The 19,406-nt window shown below is 45.7% G+C and overlaps 1 protein-coding gene across 1 annotated transcript in view; it reads left to right on the forward strand.

The window, feature by feature from the left end:
- Positions 1-19,406, forward strand: part of DNAH1 (dynein axonemal heavy chain 1) — a 3,604,831-nt gene that overhangs the window by 1,042,464 nt on the left and 2,542,961 nt on the right. Inside the window, exon 18 of the mRNA XM_069644003.1 lies at positions 2,091-2,246. Within this exon, the coding sequence (XP_069500104.1) occupies positions 2,091-2,246 (156 nt within the window). The remainder of the gene's footprint in view (positions 1-2,090; positions 2,247-19,406) is intronic.

Consider the following 19,406-nt stretch of genomic DNA (forward strand, 5'->3'; position numbering starts at 1 on the left):
AATTCACATGCGAACCTTCACTCTGACCCCTCTGCAGCTCTTCTTGGTCATAATGTCACTTTATGGTCTTCCCAAATCTGAAGATGGCTGCCAGAGGAGGGGCTTAGGGAAAGGACTGTCATGGATGGGGCAGTATGAATCAGAGGACATTGATTGGTTTAGAGGAGAAATACAGTTTGTAAGTGTAAGTGAAACAGTTTTTTCTTTTACCAAGGATTCCCAGCCTGACGGGAATATTCATGAGCATGTGAATTCATGCCAGACTCATGCTGGAGAACAATAGTTGGAGGTAAGTAACTTAAACCTTTCCTATCACCTCCATGTTACGTACTGCTTTGGGAGTCTATCATAGATGAGAAATCTGTGGCAGGAAGGAATTCATTAGAAGAACAAATTACTTACCTCCCAGGAATGTTCTTTCTGATGGATGTTCCTGCCAGGTATTCTTCATTTATGATATCCATATCCTACTTGCCCTTCTTGCGGAAAGCTAGTACACCATTGGTTCTGCAGTCCCTCAGCGTCAGAGTGCTAGGGAAAAAGGTTGGAACTGAAGTCATGGGGCGCGACGCAACTACGTTTACTGGCCCAACGTCATTTCCAGGTTGGGGTGCGTTGAGGCGTCGGACGGACCAGACATGGAGCCGCCCAGTTCCGACTGGTGGCGGAAACGTTTCTGGAGAACAGCTGCCATGGGATATGAATATCATAGATGAGGAATCCGTGGCAGGTAGATCTATCAGAAAGAACATTATAGAGAAGTAAGTAATTTGTTCTTCTTAAGGTTAAATGGAATTATCTGAATCTAAATTGTGATATAGTTATGACCTGTATTAAACCACTGAGCTATATTATCCACTAGAATGCTTTAGTTATGGTACATAGCATTTATATAGCACAATGTCTAACATTTACGTTAACTTTTAGCTCTAAGATGTATCTGAGATTCTTTAGCACTGTTTTGCTGGTTGTGGGGTTCCTTGCTGTGAGAATCCTGGAGGCAAGTTGGGTCTTGCCTTTTCTGTTAAATGAACTTTGTGTGCGTGTGTCGGTGTGTGTGTGTGCGTGTTTGTGTGTGTTATGGAACTTGATTGTTGTCAATCTGAAAGATACAGTGGTCTCTTGGATGGAGTGCCCAGATTTTGACTGTTGTGATTATGGCGAAAAAAGGAACTGTGAGTTTGGCTATGTTTAGAGATTGCAATTGTCACTTGGAGGAAGTACTGTGGGGCACAATCACGTCTGCATTTGTGTCTAATAGTTTGAATGCCAGTAGGGCTTTCTGTAATATCTTGGGCGCAGACTCTTCTTTTTACATGTGTTGTAATATATAAGTTTAGAGGGTGTCCGTGATAAGGACCTACATGCTTTATGTCTAGTGTTTGAGGCAGCAGTGTGTTTCAGGAGTAGGTCGTATCTTTTTAATAAGATGTGATCTAGGAGTTGACAGACCATTCATTAGGTCTTTGAGGGAGCTGGATCCTGAAGCCTTGCCAAAGACCTGGTGAAATGTTTTTTCTGCTGCTAGCAGTGTGTGGTGTTCTCGAAGTGGTATCATGGTTTAAGGAGGGTAAGTGTGCATATGTAGATTGGATATAGAAAGTGTTTGTTGATTTGTTTGGGGTGTTCCCCGAATCGTATGCCTTGTAAGATGAAGGATTTTCCACTAAGATCTCTCGACTGTTGTTGACTTTGTATCTACAAGGCCATGCTCACACTGTGATAAATGAAAATATCCTCCTGGCGCCTAAGTGTGAGGTCTAGTAGTACCTTTTTTGTAATGCAACCCCATATCACTAATAGTGTGTGAAAGCTGCACTCTGCTTATCTGGTAGATTCAGCCAATCTTTTAGTTCAACATTAAGCAAAGATCATGGGCAAATTGAATTTTCTTCTTGCTTTTAGTGTACAAGACAAATTCTGATTTCTGGTGATGTGTCATTTCTGGTTGTGTGTATTTGGTTGGATGTTGGCAGGTCTGGAAGGGTCCCTCTTGGCGAATGCCCTGTCTCGTTGGCCTGAATGTAGTCAGTTGATTGTCCTCAAGATGATGGTATTTGTTGTTAACAAGCTGCCTTTTGTGTCTGCAGATCATGGTTGCTGGGTTCTCAGCACATGTTGATGTTAGTCGTGCTAACGAGATTGGCAATGAGGTAAGGCGAGTCTTCAAGCAACTGAAGGATTCACAGCAGACTGCACAACTTTACAACAATAGAGAACGGCTACTAGGATTGCCAGTCACCAATGTAAGTACTTGGTCTATTTAGGAGATTATATGTCTGACCTATTACATGTCTGTGGCTCACGTGCATCACATATTTAGGAGTGTGTCACTGGGACTTCAAATAAAGGTGCCCTTCCCAACTAAAAGTGCCAGCATGGATATTTAGCCCCTTGGAGTGTGGCAAGGGAGAATGCCTCTACCAGTGTAGGTGAACTTTATTCAGGATATTACTTTACCAATGAAGACTACCTATGTTAAGCATATAATTGTAAGTGCCTTTCCTGTAGAAAAATCATAGGACTGGTAATTGTTTTAACCCTGCTCTGGTACAGTCTTGACAAATATAGGCCATGTCTCTCGTGAGGTGTCCTTTCATAGCTCATTGAGAATGTCTTCTGTGGCAGGTCAGGAGGAGGACGCGGACACTGTGACGACATTTTGACTGGTGTTTGTTAAAATAATAAAGATAAGGCCTATCTTTCCATATTTCTATGTGGGTGTTCCCTGCCTATGTATATAACTAAGGTGCTCATCAGTCGTCAGCAAGTTTCAAATGAGTCAGTGAATGAATCAGTCTGCTGTACAAAGACTAGTTCTAACTAACTCTGCCCTATTCTAAACAACTTAAATAAGATCAGGAGAATGTCTCCCTTCTCCTGATTGTGTTATGGCAATGTCTCTTCTCTTCACAAATCATTTTTAGCTGGCTATTCTTTAATAGTCTCTTGTCACTTCCTGTATCTGTTCGTGCCACTCTTTTGTAATCTGTGTGGGTCTTTCTCCCCGTTTTGGGATAGATCCTCCAGTATTCCCTTTTCTGTATCTTTATTCTTCGCTGATTCAGGTTGATATGCCCTTTTGAGTTCGTTACCATATACCTTCTTAGCTGTGAAATGCCTTCTTGGCTTTTAGGGTTCCCATTCTCCTCGTGTGATTGACCTAGCATCTCTTCCATTAAGTGGTTCACTTGGCTTTTCTTTCATTTCACAGTATTCTCTCTCTGGTATTCTTCACTCTTTACTTCCTGACTTATTGGCTATTTGCCCCTCTTCCCAGGGTATTTGTACCCTGGTGGTAGAGATCTCTCCACATTAATACAGTTCCACTTTATTGACTTCAAACTCAATGTCTCGTCAGTTCTACTGGGACAAGTGTCTACTGCTTCATAACACTTTGCCAACAGCCTTCCGGTTCTCCCGTCCTCCCTGTTACTTTTGATTCTTCCAGGGAATGTCATTAGGGCTTCTACTGGCTCAGGTTCTCTTTGCCTGCTCTGGTTCTCTGTCTTCTTAACTCAGCTAGTGTCCCGCTCTTGGTCCTCTCTTTCCCCAAGATATGTTATGGCTGCGGGTAAGTGAACGTCTTGCTGTTTCGTCCGCGTTGTGGTTCGGCATCATTGGGAGGGCGAGGGGAGAAAAAAAAAAAAAAAAAAAAGCACCTGGGAGACTAGTTTTTACTTCTGAAACGTTTGAAACCACGAAAGAGTCGTGTTCATGCCACCACCGGGATATGGATTCCCGTCTCCTCTGCTTCCCACTGCATGTAAATGCTGGTCCTCCAGCTTTTCGTTCTCTCGTTCAGGCCACTTCTGCAAGATGTTGGCTCGGCGACTTTCCTCAGTGCCACCTCTCACAGGGGTCATGCCTTAAGGTGGCTTCCCCTTCTTATGCTCTCTTGGCTTTGCCTCTGCTTGGCACGTGTTGCTCTCTGTCTCCTCATCACAGTTTTATGGAGGTCTCTTATTAAAGAGACAGATCCTCTTTCTTGTTTGCAAAGGGATATTTTAGTTTTGTCCTTGGCTTCTATAGTGTTCTTCATATCTGACAGTCCCATATATGCCACTGTGGGAAATGGCTTGGGGAGTTCCTTGCCAGAACAAGTGTTCTTGTCCCCTAAGTGGGGGAGGCTCTCTCAGTGAGGTCCCACTTGCCCAGACCCCTAGGGTGGGTCTGCTGAAGCAGGCTTACCTCCCTAGACTCAAAGGGGGAGGCTCCCCCTTAGGGGGAAAAGGGACGAATTCCCTCAATTTGCCACACTTCCCAATATGAGCAATACAGTAGAGACACGTTTTGTGTTCATGCCTCTATGCCACCCTTGACTGACGGTCACCTCCCAAGTTCTATTTTTCTGTCTCTTGGTAGAATGCAGGTAAGCATTTCTCCTTGTACATTTTTGGCAGTTTCTCGTTTACTGTAAATCCTTTTTGAGAGGGGCTATTTTCCTTTTTACAAATTCCAAATAGCTATTTTTTCATTTTTCTATTAAACATTTCTAATTCTTTTGCATTGTCCAGATCTTCTAGTCCAGCAAGGGATTTGGGTGCAGGGTTAGCTTATGTACACTTGGTGATTTTGGATGAAAACATTTAGATTATGTTTGCTGACAGGAATGCCATGATTACAGGTGATAATCTTTATTACACCAAGTCCAACTCTTAAAGGATAACAACATTATACTAGTATCATGAGCTTTGCCCATAAGAATTTAATATGTTGTTGATGTTGAAGAACATTCAGCCTGACATTGCAGTGCAAACAGCCAACACATGTTTCGACACAGCGTCTTTCTCAAGGCTGACAAACAATCAAAATAATAACGCAAAATAATTATATAGACATTGTTTGGATAGCATGACATTATGAGGAAATATGCAGTTAGCGAGAAAAAGAAACATATATGTACATACCATAGGCAAGATGGGTATGCAGATGAGGATTACAAACGAGACACAGGAGAAACAGAAACCAATATTGAGAATATTTACACCATGATAGAATTAACTCATCAAAACAAACATTTATATCTCCTCAGTTAAACGTGCTTACTGCTATGCTTAAAAATGTATGACATGCCTGTTAGTCTTATATTGTACAAGAGCGGAGCACCCTAATGCTGGTACATGCATATGCTTTTAGTTTGTGCAGTTAATCCATTTGATTGTGTAATTGCCTTCCCATCACCATAATGGCTGTGTAGTTATAAACTATTAAGTAGAGTGGTATCAGTTAGTGCCTGGTTGGGATTGAGTATGGTGCTCTGAATTGGCTGTGATCATATTGTATTACATAAGTGGAACTCAACCTTATCTCAGAATATAAGTCTCTGCAAAGTGAGTTCCAGAAAGCGGTGTTAAACACTGTTCATGAAGTAGCCTTAAATAAGGCTGGTTAAAGCCAGTATAGATATTTATAGGCTTACCTCGTCTGTGTTGGTTTCAAGTAAATTGCAACTGTGGCGGTTTCTCTAATGATCTACGAATACTATGAAATTATAAAGTTGTCACTGATTTGGTATTGTTGTTAATACCCCATCCTAACTGAATGTAGGAGCTTCCCTTGTCTTACCTCAAATTAGATGGTATCTGAATAACCCGTTCAGGAACTTGTGGTAATATTGTGGCCTTTGTAGGCGATACTCGTGCCTAGAACACTTGTGTACAGGCATGTTATAAATGCAACATCATATACTCTATCAGATTTCAAATATATATATATGAAAATACAGATTCTCCCATCAGTTTGTTGTATGTATATAATGCATTAGTAGCTATGTTGCTCGAGCCTTGAAACACTTGTGTATAGGCGCGTTATAAATGTCATATCATATCAGTGTACTGACAACATATCGAATCTGGCCAGTATCTCGAATATGGTGCTCGTTGCACTTTAAAGGTAATGGGACTTACCTCAAACAATGATTTCTGCAGAACTATCTGCAAAGGCAACCCACGTATTTCAGCAGGCAGGCGCCATTAAACTCAATTATGTATGCCTATCACGCATGTCTGTGACGTCACACGTATGTTGCACGTGATGTGCCGCGACGTCTGATAAGTGGACTGATCAGTGGTTGACTTCCGCATTATGCTGAAATGACAAGAAGTCTATCTAGCGCATGATGCGGTTGACTACTATTTTGAATATTAAATGTTGGATAAATATTCCCATATTATTGGGATCTCAGTAATAATATGAACTATAATAATGGCGGCATGAATTATCCAGCATTTTGGGTGCTTCAAGTTTGCATTAATACACTTTAAATGTGATCTGAGCCAGTAGGTTTGCGTAAGGAACTCATGGTGGCAACAGTAAAGACAGACACAAGTGATCACAGTTCAAGGGTGTTTATTAAACTGTATACTGGGTGAGAAAAACGCCTAATCTAAACCTAAATCTAAGATCGGAGCAAGCTACGACCATCAAATAATAAGGCAGTTCTAGTGGCGTCTTGTCAAATAGAAAGGGCCTATACTAAAAAGAACTATTGCCAATCCTTACAACTAAGTTACAAAATAGTGTGGGACAATGTTCTCAAGAAAAGAAAGAAGTGTTGACAAAATGATAAGTCAGGATGGTATGGCTGGTGTCTCCCTTCACAATGTTTTTAGCACAGGTCAAGGCAGGACCTTTGAGCATAGCACACTCCTGGGCCTCGCCAGCACGAGGTTACAGTTCCTTTCAATGATGCCAGGACCTTCCAGGGTCAAGACTCTTTCCTGCAAAAGTCTCTTTGCCTTAGAATGCCTGCTGTACCATAAACAATAAACAAACAAAGGTTCCTTTTGTAATCCTTTCACGTTGGGCGATTGCTATTCCCCCCTTGCATCCCCTCAGCCGGGCTCTGATTCTTCCTGCAACGTTAGCCTCCCTCTATCGCGTGCACTAAGGCCTATCACTCAAGAAACATATCATTCAACAGTCCCAATGTCCTTTTCATCAACTATCCATTGTGGACATCCCTCGACTGGGTTCACACGTGTCGTCACAATGTTCACGAATATATCACGATTTACCCTCAACTCTCAGGCATCCCTCTGCCGGGTGCACAATTGCCAGTTTCACTGTTCACTTGGGTTTGATCACAATGTGGGATTTACCTACCATAGCTTTCTCTTGGCATCCCTCCATGGGTTCACATTGCCATTTTAACACAGTTCAAAAGAAAGTCATTCTAGACCCATTAGGTTCTTCCCTTACACAAGTCAGTATCTCAGCCCCCAGTCAGGCTTTCCTTTAAGCCCCCATTCAGGCTTTCCTTTAAGCCCCAATCAGGCTTTCCTTTAAGCACCCAGTCAGGCTTCACATAGTTCTATCATCTCATAAGGTTCCCCTCTGTCTGGCTCAAACCTTTCTCAGTGGCTCTTATGCCTTGGCTCCCTCTGTCGGGCTGAGCTGCTTGGCCTTCCACTGCTTGTTGGGTCAGAGACTTTCGAGTGGGCAAGGACTTTTACGGGAACCCCAGCCTGACCACTCTGACCATTATTGCGCTCATCATTTCTTTTGTACGCTTCCCTCAATCGGGCTCAAGCTCTACTGGTTTTCACATTCACCCCAATGCCTCTTGGGACTTGTAGTTGGTTTATATTTCCTCTGGGTTTCCCTTTCTCACACTTGAGTACCCCTTCTGCTTCGCTCCCCCATTCCAGCCACCCACACGCTTACCAGGTTCCTTTCTTCATCCACCGTGAGACTTAGACGTCTAGCGTGGCGCTGGTGGGTAGCTGTCTGGGAGGGGGAGAGTTTTGGTAGGAGAAAGGGTCTCACCACCTGCTCCCCCTGCACCTGGACCTCCCTTCACATGCCCAGGGGAAGCAAGATTTGCAGTAAACACGACCAGCAGGCTGCAGTCTAACTTTTATCTAAGGCTCCTTAGATGAGCTATAGCCCGACACAGGTACTGGCTCTGCACCTCGCCCTTCCTCCTCCTCTGGGCACTTTCCACTGCTTCCTCTGCTCCCTCCTGCTCCTTGGTGTGCTTGAGTCTGTGGTAGGGATCCTCTGCCGGACTCAGCCTTGCAGCCTCGCTCCTCTGCTATCAAGAGCAACTGAACTTTCCTCACCAGCAGCTTCCCTTTATACACTTATGTGATGTTAATGGGTAGCAGGTGTGTGATTAGGGTTGGGTCTGCCTGACTTCATTAAGGGGACAGTCTGCTGTCGCAGTGTTGTATTCTGTGTCTTAGTGGGTTTTTCACTGGTAATCTTCACCCCTCCAGATCGCCTCTTCTTCTTCCTAGTATTATACGAAAATGGGGTGAGGAAGCAGATGTTAAGTGTTGAAAAATACCCCAAAAAGACAGAGGGGTTGTATGGTTGTGGATAATGGGTGAGAAGGGGGATACCGTTTCTGGCCTAGGGTGTTCACATGAGAATGACCCCAGACTCCCCTAACCAGGTGATCCTCCCTCACTGGTCCACCCCCAGGGTCTGGATCCAAAGGCGATGGCCATGCCCTGTGTTAGGGAGAATTCTCAAGAATGGGTAATTTCCCTTATCTACTGAGTCCCTCAGCTTCTTTGCTGGGTTTCTAAGATTTCTTTTTTTCACCTGGTAAGAGTGAGAGTCTTTTTTCCCCACTCTTACATGTGTTCTGCTGTGTGTGTTTAACATTTTTGTGTTCATAGACTGTGGAGCCTCACCTACTCCACAGGCATCATCTTTTTACTGTGTGTTAAACAGCACCTTCTGTGCAGTGACACAGGGTTGTGTTTTAGACTTCCCAACTCAGACTCCATTTTCTGGGACTGACTTTTTGTCTGTTTCTCTTGGAGCATTGTTTCGCTCCCTTTTCATCAAGACTTGGCTGGTGGCAGTGGTAACTACCCTATTTTTCCTACCGCGGTTATCTTAAATAACCTTGGTATTGTTTTAGGCTATTTTGGTATCCGTGAACTTAAACCAGCTAGACCATATATGTTTTATTTCGTTTCCGGCTGGGTTTATTCGCCATTTCTTTTTGTAAAAGTCTTTCTCGTGTTTTACTCTGCGCGCCAAACCAGGTTTGATTCCTTTGTTCACCGTCTTTTCATGGGCTTCTACGCAGAAGCCCTCCTTAGGCGCCTGCATGTCTGGAGGGGACAGGATGTGAGGGAGGGGTTTAGAACTCCCTGCACAGGGTCTCCTTGGAAACCCATGTCACACTCTAAAATGATTGGCTGTGGTGACTGTCGCGGCGGGACAGCCACCCTGCTGTGTGATTGACAGCCAGGTTGTGTGAATGGGGGAAAACTGCATAAAAAGCAGGTCTATGGGTCTGGAAAGGCAGAGTCGCCACTGGAACGAAAGAACTGATGAAGAGCTGATGGAAGAGGACCCCTACAACGACTGAACTGCCCGGTGAAGCCCTGCTGCAGGTCCGAATCTTCGAACTCCAATGACAGAGAAGATCCTCCAGGAATCTTCTTCCCTTGAGCTGGTGGGACCAACCAGTTAGCCCAAACTACAAGCCAGGACTCCCTCCTCTGGTCGAATTCATTGTACAGAGCTACAGTGGGCCGGATAGCCAGGAAGGTCGGACCCTGCTTGGGTTTTAAGGAGCGCACCTTTTATTCGTTGCTTTGCTCTGCTGCTGGTTTCTTCCCTGGGCAGTGCATGGCCCTCCATGTTAGGGAGAATTCTCTTATAAGGCTAATTTCCCAAACCTAGTGAGTCCCCCAGCAGCTTTGCTGGATTTTTGGGGTTTGTTTTTTTTTCTCCTGCTAAGAGTGAGACTCTCTTCCTCCCACTCTTGGGCATGATTTGAGGTATGTCTTTGACTTTTTGTGTGTTTGTGGGCTATGGGGTCTTTTTACTCCATAGGGTATCATCTGTTTTAGTGTATGTGTTACACAGCACCCTCAGTGCAGTAACACAGGGGTGTCATAGTGACCCCCAAACATAGACTCTATACCCTGGGACTGACTACTGTCTCCCAGGGCATGTAAAGTCACCATTGACTTTACTAGTCCAAAATTGTGAACAGAACCAGTACAAACCATCATACTGTGGAAGTACTGGAAGGGGTTAATTCGATTGCTCCTGGGTCTGTTTCCAAGGGGGCACTGTCCAGTCTCCCCTTGTCGAGTTTCTGGCTGGTGGCAGTGGTTACCACACAAAATATTCCACCAGAATATTTCCTATGGGATTTTCCCATTGATTTTAAACGCACCACTTTTTGGTGCAATGTTAAAGATACCGCTGGTTTTTTATTTAATATAAAATCACCGGTTGGGTCTTTTCGCCAGAACTCTTTTCTAAAATGGCGTTCGTGTCCGTCTCTGTAACTCCAACCAAGGTCGGGCCCTTTGTTCCACTTTTTGGCGGGCTTCTCCACAGAAGCCCTCCAACTGGTGCCACTCTGTCTGGGTTCCACAGGATGTGTGGGTGGGGGAATGGGCACCCTGGACTGCGTTGCCTTAGCAACTCAAGTCGCACTCTGTTCTGATTGGCCCAGTGGTGAGCCGCCCGGCTCACCACTTAGCATGTATGAGTGACAGCTAGGCTGTTGAATGGGGGGTTTTCTGCATAAAAGCAGTGCTTTTGGGACTGGAACTTCAGAAGTCGCCACAGGACCTAAGAAATCCGAAGAGGGGAGAAGCTGAGCCATCTGCAACGACGACCTCACCACTTTCCCGACGACAAGAGAAGATCTTCTGCTGAAAGTCTTCTTCCTCTGAGCTGGTGGGATCAACCAGTTCGCCATTTCGCCTTCCAGGACGTCGCTTGGTCGAATCACCCGTAACAAGCACCCTGGCGGCCGGATAACCAAGCTTCACCACTGTGACCGCGAATCAAAGGAACGCACCTTTTAACCGACGAACTCTGCGGCTGGTCTCTTCCCTGGGCAGTGCAATGACTCCAAGTTTCCTCCTCGACGAGATCTTCTCTTCCCCTGGTCGAAACCATGAACTGCACCCGCTGCCAGGAACAACTGCCACCGCTGGAGCTTCCTCAACTTTAAAGGTACTGTGTTCCACCTGGCCTCCCTTTCTACGGTTTGCTAAAGGTGACCCTTAAATCCTTGGCTTTCCAACTGGGCTAGCCCCCAGACCTTCTAACTTTACCTTCTGAATCAACGCAACCTCTTTTGAACATTTTTACAAAGACTTGAATGCATTTCTAAATTGTGTGATCTTGGGCACATTTCACCTTGCTCCATTTAAAGTGGACCTGGCCTATGAATTTTGGCTCTACAGTAGACTCTGCCTTCACAAACTTGTTTTGGTCTTAGAAAAGTGTTGGGAACTGTTTTATTTTCATGACCTGCCTTTTTCTCTCCCTTTAACTTAATTATTGGAGTGCCATCTAAGTTACGTGCTCGCACCTGTTTTGACAAATAGTAGTGTGACTTAGACTTGTCTAATAATTCTTAAGGGAGGTGTGTATACTTTTCTGATTGTGTTTGAACTTGCTTTGATAAATAGTGCTAGTGTATTTCCTTAAGTGTGTGTTAAATAAATAATTATATACTTTTGATACCAAGCTCTGGTCAGTGTTTGCTTGCTCTACTGTGTTTCTAGCCCTATTGTGTATCCTCTGTATACTGCCCTACTCTTCTTGAGGGAAGTCTGACTGCTCAGCCACAGCTACCAGGTAAATCTGGGTGGTGCAGACTGCTACCAATTGGGTTTAGTGCTTACTCCTGTAGTCTTAATCTTCTTGCAGTGGTCCCCAAGGGAACTGCACAGGATTCTGCCTAACACTCCAGTCTTCCTACTTCATGTCAGTCCAACAGTCGCTTCAGGAACCGTGAGCCTGCAGGAACTGCCAGGAACGTCCGCCTCAGCAACAGCTTCTTCTCCATTTAAAGGTACTGTTCAAATCCGGTTGTTCGTTTCGTTCAGCCGCGGTGAAAGTGTGTGAAATCTTTCTCCAATATGAGGGCTTGTCCTTCTCTACTCTTTGAACTGACTTTTCTGCCGACCAACTTCGTCCGGAACTCTTGGCAAAGACTTAACCGCGAACTACCCTGAACTGTGTGATCTTGAACAAAATACTTTTGTCCTATTGACTTTGGCCCTAAGCCTTTTTGATTTGATTCCCTCACTGTAGTTCCTCTTTATAGATTGCCCTGCATACTTACCTGTTGGTGCTGCTCAATTTCTTACTTTGTCTTTCCCTCCCTTTTAAATTTCTGGAGTGCCATTTTGCTCCCACTTAATTTTGTGAGCTTAACTTGTCTGGAACCTATTGGGAGTGATGTGGTGTATTAAGAGTGTGATTTTTTAACTGCTTTACTTTAGTGAGATGTTATACAACTGATGTGTAAATAAAAGTGTATTCTTTTACTCAGAAACTTTGAGTCAGTGTTTGTTTGAATTATAGCAATTGCTGTTCTTTGTGTAACTATTGATACTGCTCACTTGCTCTTGAGAAGTCTGGCTGCTCACCCATCGCCACCACTTTTACTGTGTAGTACAGGCTTGTACCAAAGGTGTATGTGTACTGTCACTTGTAGTCTTAATTGTGTGTGGTGTTCCCAAAGGGTACTGCATATAATTCTGCCTAACACCCTGGCCACCCGAATAGAGGATTCTTGGGTTCCAAATGGGAGAATAACCCTAGGTTTCTAACATTTGGCAATATTAAACATTATTGCATGTTGATGGATATTGTATGTATGTACAGACATGTCACCTCTTGGTCTTAGGTATCACAATACCTGTATAAAGTTGACAAACATGAAATGGAAAATGAACATTAACTCTCAAATTGCTCAACTATAGAAAGACCTGCATCGCATGGTCTGAATTTAGGCCATCATTGGTGCTGCGTAACAGATATATATATTTGGATTCAAGGCATTTCTGGAGAAGTGTCAAGTCCCCCCCACGTTTGCCACATTTGGCTTTGATAAGCCCTATGAACTTAATGCCCATCTTGTCATGCATCTGGTAATGTTTTTGCCAATGTTGTGCTAGAGGTGGCCTGACATCTTGAGACTATGTAGATGTTCTCTGATGCGTATTCTTAGTCGTTTGATGGTACTTCCCACTTATAAATGATTGCAGACACAAATAATGGCATAAACTACATTTGTAGTTTTGCAATTGATGAAATCATTGATCTTAATTACAGTACATTCTTTGTATATATATATATATATATATATATCTATATCTCTCTATCTCTCTCACTGGCTCGATAAGCGTATTGGCACATACTGCAGGTGCCACATTTGTGAAACCTTTTCTTCGGTCGCAACCAGCCACTAGCACTGGTTCCATCAAATCTAGTGTTCTCCAAAAAAGATGGACACAATACGTATCTAATCGTTGGTGCCCGACTAAAAAATAAAATGTAGGCTCATCAGCTACAAACATTTTTAGGTCGGCATCCATATACGTTTCGGCTTATGTATAAGTCACTGGTCACGAATAGATCCACTTGATGGGTTCCCCAAAGGGTGAAGATCTCTTGAAGGACTTCCTGAGCTAGTTCCCACTCGTGGGAGACTGTGCTCTGCCTGCTGAGAGCGCCCGCCGCCGTATTCTCCACTCCGGCTAGGTGAACTGCTGATAGGGAGATACCTTCTTGAATTGCCCAGAACCAGAGGTGCATTGCCTCTCCCACAGTGATAGTGACACTACACCTCCTCTCTTGTTGAGGTAGTACATAGCCACTGTGTTGTCTGTCATTATCAGGACATTCTTTCCGCGCACAAAGGGTAGAAAGGCCTTTCAGCGCTAGTCTGATTGCCTTCAGCTCCATACGGTTGATAAGTAGTTTGGACTCCGATGGAGACCAACGACCGCTGATTGCCAGATCGTTGGTATGTGCTCCCCACCCTGCGAGTGAGGTGTCCGTTATTACCTTTATCTCCGGCCATGACTGGCAAAAAGGTTCTCCCTTCAGAATGTTGTCCTCGCAGGCCCACCACAGGAGAACCTCAGCGACTGTTTGAACCTGAAGGAGATCTACATCCTGCCTGAGAATTGAGACCATTGAGTCCTGCGAGACCACTGGGGAGATCTCATTCTCAGGCACGCCTCTGGCACCAGAAATATGCAGAATGCCATGAGGCCGAACAAATTCAGAAAATCCAAGGCCGGGAGACGCTGGACACTCTGGAATTTGGTGACCATCTGCAGAATCTCTTGAGCCCTCACCTCGGGTGGCAAGGCTTTTCCCAGGGATGCATCCAGGATTGCTCCAATGAATTGGAGCTTTTGAAGATCGTATTGTGTGGGACTTCTTGAAATTGAGGGAGAAGCCCAGTCTGTGATGGGAGTGATAGGTGGATCTGAGATGTTCCAGGTCCTGCTCGGGGGAACTGCCCTCATCAGCCAATCATCCAGGTAGGGGTAGACATGAATTCCCCCCGATCTCCTGAGACTCACTAACACCACGGCCAACCACTTGGTGAAAACCCTCAGGCGGAGGTCAGCCCAAATGCAGAACTCGAAACTGATAATGAGAACTCCCAACGGCGAATTTCAGGTACTGTCTGTACTTAGATGGATTGGCACATGAAAGTAAGCATCCTGAAGGTCCAATGATACCATCCAATCCTGAAGCTGGAGGCACTGAAGGATCTGAGAAAGGGCAACCATTTTGAACTTGTCCTTCCTGAGGAATTTGTTTCTCTCTTTAGTCCAAAATGGGTCTCAATACTCCGTCCTTTTTTGGAATTAGAAAGTACAAGGAGTACCAACCCTTGTTCCTCTGCGCTACAGGTACTGGTTCCAAAGCACTTTTCTCTAGCAGGGTTAAGATTTCCTACATAAGGAGCAGATCTGGAACTTTGAAAGAGTTGTTCCCCGGTGGATGACTCTGAGGCTTTTTAGAAAGTCTGTTTTCAGTGCTGCTATTCAGGTACTCTTCCGTTTGACCTTGCGTGCCACTATATCCTCTGCATCCTTTCCATGCACAGCTCAAATACAACTTTCTATCCCTTGTCTTTAAATCTCTCTACAGTCTTACCTCTCTTCAGTGGTCTCATTCTATTACACCCCCCGCACCTCATGCTCTCTTTGCTCGAACTGTTTCTCCAGCATTGGATCTTTCATGGATTCACATGCTTAGAATGTTCACCGTCGTCAGGCTGGGAACCCTCGGTATATTTATAAAGACGTTTTCCATAGGAACATTTTCGACACTTCTGTGTCCTATCTATGTTGTTTTGGGCTGCTTACGCCTGCCCCAATAGGACGTAGTGGTATAAATAGCCCCGCCCCCGCGGCTCCCTTCAGATTTCAACCGTCTCCAAAGTAGTGGGATCACCTCGTGTTATCGTCTATTTTACAAGGTTGATTTAGTTTTCTTTCCCAATGTCTGGGAAGGCGTTGTTCCGTCCGTGTGCTACATGCGGATTGAAAAAGGTTTACGAAGGAGATAGGCACATGGATTGCCTGTTTTGTCTTCATCCTCATTCTGCGGACAGTTGTGAGATTTGTAAAGACTTCTCACAGAAGACCCTGAAAGACCGTAATAGACGTCTGGTGATGTGGCTGAATGAGAGCGCGGGAGCGTACCCTCCCTCGGAGGTAGGCTCTACACATAGTTTGGCCTCAAGATCTACATTTCTGATAGCTCCCCGCCGCTCTGTATCTGCAGAGCCGCCGGTGAAGAAGCCACGTTCGATGGAGATGCGTCCCTCTGAGAAACATTCTACGAGTGATTCGTCATCAAAAGGAAAAGCTTCATCTTCTTCCTCCTCGTCAAAAAAGGACAGAAAAGATCTGTTAAAGACCTCCTCAGGAGACCATCACAGGTCATCCTCGAGTCGAGATTCGTCGAAGCATAAATCAAGCTCAAAGAACGCCTCAGGAGCCCGCGCCACAACCACTGCTGTCGTCGACGGGAGTTCGGTCGTCGACGCCTTCATTACCATCAGCGCAGATTATGCCTACAGTCTCTTCGTCGATTCAGACGACGATTGAGAAGTTGGCATCGTCGACGGTGCCCCCTTCCGGAGGGCTGGCAACCAGAGGTGTACGATCCGATCTTACCAGAGGCCCTGTTACAACAGGAAGCTGCCTTCTCAATATCATCTGTGGAAGACGACCGTGAACCGGTGATTGGCCCAACGGATCTGGGATTACAGGATGTCAATTCGTTGACGGTCTCGAGTGGGCGAAGTATCCCAGTTACATCGTCTTTACTGAATCCCCAGGTGGTGTTGTCCTTAGAAGTGTTGTCCAAATTACAGACTCTATTGAGCCGGTTGGAAGCGAAGTTGCCTCACATTGGTACACCTGCGGTGGTACCTACTACGCTGGGCGACGACGAACCAGGTCCGGCCCCGTGGTCAACGACCAGGGTACCAGAAGCCCGTCCGCTTAGCGAGGGTCCTCCACGCTCACACCCGCAGGAAGGAGAGTTACCAGATTCCGAGTCAGAACATGGAGAGTCTTTTTCGGACATATCATCGTCCCCTTCAAGAGATCCAATTGGGAATCGGAGGCTGAGGTGGAAGTTCCAAGAAGTCAGGCGCAACCATCACCGCCGGATGACATCAGTTCCTTCCACGCAATGATGGGCAAGGCATGTATTGAGTTTGGCCTGGCCCCGGAGGAGGAAAAGACAGACTGCTTCTTGTTTGATCATATGGGGAAGAGGAGGAAGTCTGTATTCTCGGTCCCCATTCTAGACCACATCTGGCAAGAAGGGTTACGAACCATGCGCCATCTGTTTTCGGAGCTTGCGGTTAAAGGCAGGCTGGAAAAGAAGTCTAAAGCTTCGGAGTCTACTCCAAAATGTTTGTCTGCACAGCCCTCCCCGGAATTGGTAGTATCGGCAATTGCTGCAAGAAAGGCGAGGTCACAGCATAAATGCACAACCCCCCAGACAACGAGGCCAGGAGGCAGGTTGCCTTTGGCAAGAAAGTTTTGTCGGTAGGAGCGACGACAGTAAAGGCAGCTAACTCAGTGGCTATTATGGCGAGATACGACAGGGAGATGTGGCACCGTTTAGTCCCCATCCTGGAACATGTACCGGATGAGCACAGAAAATCTGCTATGTTGCTGGTGCGTGAGGGGGAAGAGGCGTCAAACCACTCAATTAACATCGCCGTAGACCTGGCAAAATCAGATTTCAAACTAATAAACAACGGAGTGGTTTTGAGAAGACAAGCCTGGCTTAAGTGTACAAACTTTAGGCCAAAGGTACAGTACAAAGTGCTTGATATGCCGTGTGAAGGGGAGCAATTGTTTGGGGAGAAGGTGGATGAGGCCTTAAAAGGCATGAAAGAAGACTCGGACGCAGCACGCTCTCTTGGAGCCCTACAGAGCGGCAGAACTTTTCGATCTTTTCGCCTCTTTTGAGGAGCATCAGGAAATTCCCGATTTGTGTCATCCAGGGACCGGGGTTTCAGCAGGCCATCGTACTCCTCTCAAGGCTATAAGCGAGATGCCCAAGTGACACAAAGAGGCCGAGACTATCAGGCTTCGAGAAGAAGAGGAGGTTATTCATCGTCCATGAAAGACAAGCAGTCAAAGACCCAACAATGACGAGCTTCAGGACATCCTGGGAGGCAGAGTGTCTCGCCGCGTCGACGAGTGGGAGAAAATAACATCGGACCGTTGGGTGTTAGACACAGTGAAACTAAGCCACTCTTTAAAGTTCAAATATGTGCCACTGCACATTCCACCTGTGTTTTCGGCGCAACCCCATCTTCAAATATTACAACAAGAAGTGGTGCTTATGCAAATAGGGGCTATAGAATTGGTCCCGGTGGCCGAGAGAGGTCAGGGAGTTTTCTCCCGTTACTTCGTTGTCAAAAAACCCAACGGCAAGTGGCGGCCCATTCTAGATCTCCGAGATCTCAACAAGACACTGAAAAGTCTGAAGTTCAAAATGCTTACGCTTCAGGAGGTTATCCGATCTATACAGCCGGGGGATTTTCTGGCGACCTTAGACCTGCAAGACGCATATTTTCATATACCAATGCGTCAACGACACAGAAGATTTCTGAGGTTCATAGTCTGACGAACCCACTATCAGTTATAAGTACTCCCATTCGGACTACAGTCTTCTCCCAGGACGTTCACAAAGTGCTTGGCTCCAGTAGCAGCTTGGCTAAGAAGAAAGGTCATCATGTTTACCCTTATCTAGACGATTGGTTGGTAAGGGGGTCGTCGCCGATAATAGCACAAGCAAGTCTAAAAGCCACCATGCAACTTCTGCAGTGGTTAGGCTTTGCGATCAACTTCGAGAAGTCCTCCTTAACTCCCTCAAGAAACTTGGTGTTTTTGGGTGCAGAGTTCCAGACGCAGTCAGGACTGGTAAAACCATCCTTGGAGAGAGTTCACAAACTCGGGCACAAGGCAAAGGAGTGGAAAGCCAACACCAGAGTGTCGGTAAGAAAATACATGTCACTACTAGGGGCCATGGCGTCGTGTATCCCATTAGTAAACAACTGTCCCCTCTTCATGAGACCGATGGTCCCAAAGTCGGGGATTATGGTCAGTCAAATTGACTATCAGCAACAAGCTTCTGCAAGCGCTTCAGTCGTGGCAACTCTTAGACAATCTAACGAGAGGGATGCCCCTGAAGGAACTGGAGTTTCAGATGACGGTGGTGACGGATGCATCTCTGACAGGATGGGGAGCCCATCTGGAGTCCCTGCAAGTGCAAGTTCAGTGGTCACCGGAAGAGTCGACCCTTCATATTAACGTACTGGAGTTGAGGGCAGTACGTTGGGCCCTAAAATCATTTTTACCACGCATAAAGGGATCGGTCGTAAGAATATTGACGGACAATACAACGACAACGTTCTACCTGAGGAAGCAGGGGGGTACTCGTTCCAGAACTCTCTCGACTGAAGCTCAAGAAATGTGGCATTGGGCTCTCGAACAGAAGATAAGTATATTGGTTTACCACCTGCCAGGAGTAAAAAATGTACAGGTGGACTCTCTCAGCAGAGAGATGAATCAACTGCACGAGTGGGAGTTGAACGACCAACAACTGGCGAATATTTTCAGAAAATGGGGCCATCCTTCCCTGGATCTCTTTGCGACGAGAGAGAACAAGAAGTGCACACAGTACGCAAGCAGATGGCCACAACCCGACTCACTGGGGGAAGCATTCTCCTTCCCGTGGACGGGCAAGTTTGTGTATGCGTTTCCTCCGTTTCCACTCATCCGACGAACTCTAAAATGGATTCACAAATAATCATGTCGTGTGATCCTAGTGGCCCCTTACTGGGCGAGACAGTCATGGTTCTCCGACATACTCCAGCTGTCGATAACGCAACCAGTGAGGTTCCAGAAGATTCCGAACCTTCTATCTCAGGACAAGGGAGCAGTTTGGCATCACGACCCGGACGGCCTCAGCCTGACAGCCTGGCTCCTGAGTTCTCTGAATTTGGGGCTCTGACCATTTCATCGGACTGTCGTCGAATTTTACAAGCAGCACAAGCTCTGTCCACGAATACTTCGTACGCATGTAAGTGGAGGAGATTCTGCATGAGGTGCAAGGAT

Source organism: Ambystoma mexicanum, chromosome 2p, assembly GCF_040938575.1.
Source record: "Ambystoma mexicanum isolate Mex_15411 chromosome 2p, UKY_AmexF1_1, whole genome shotgun sequence".
In the NCBI taxonomy this organism is placed as follows: Eukaryota; Metazoa; Chordata; class Amphibia; order Caudata; family Ambystomatidae; genus Ambystoma; species Ambystoma mexicanum.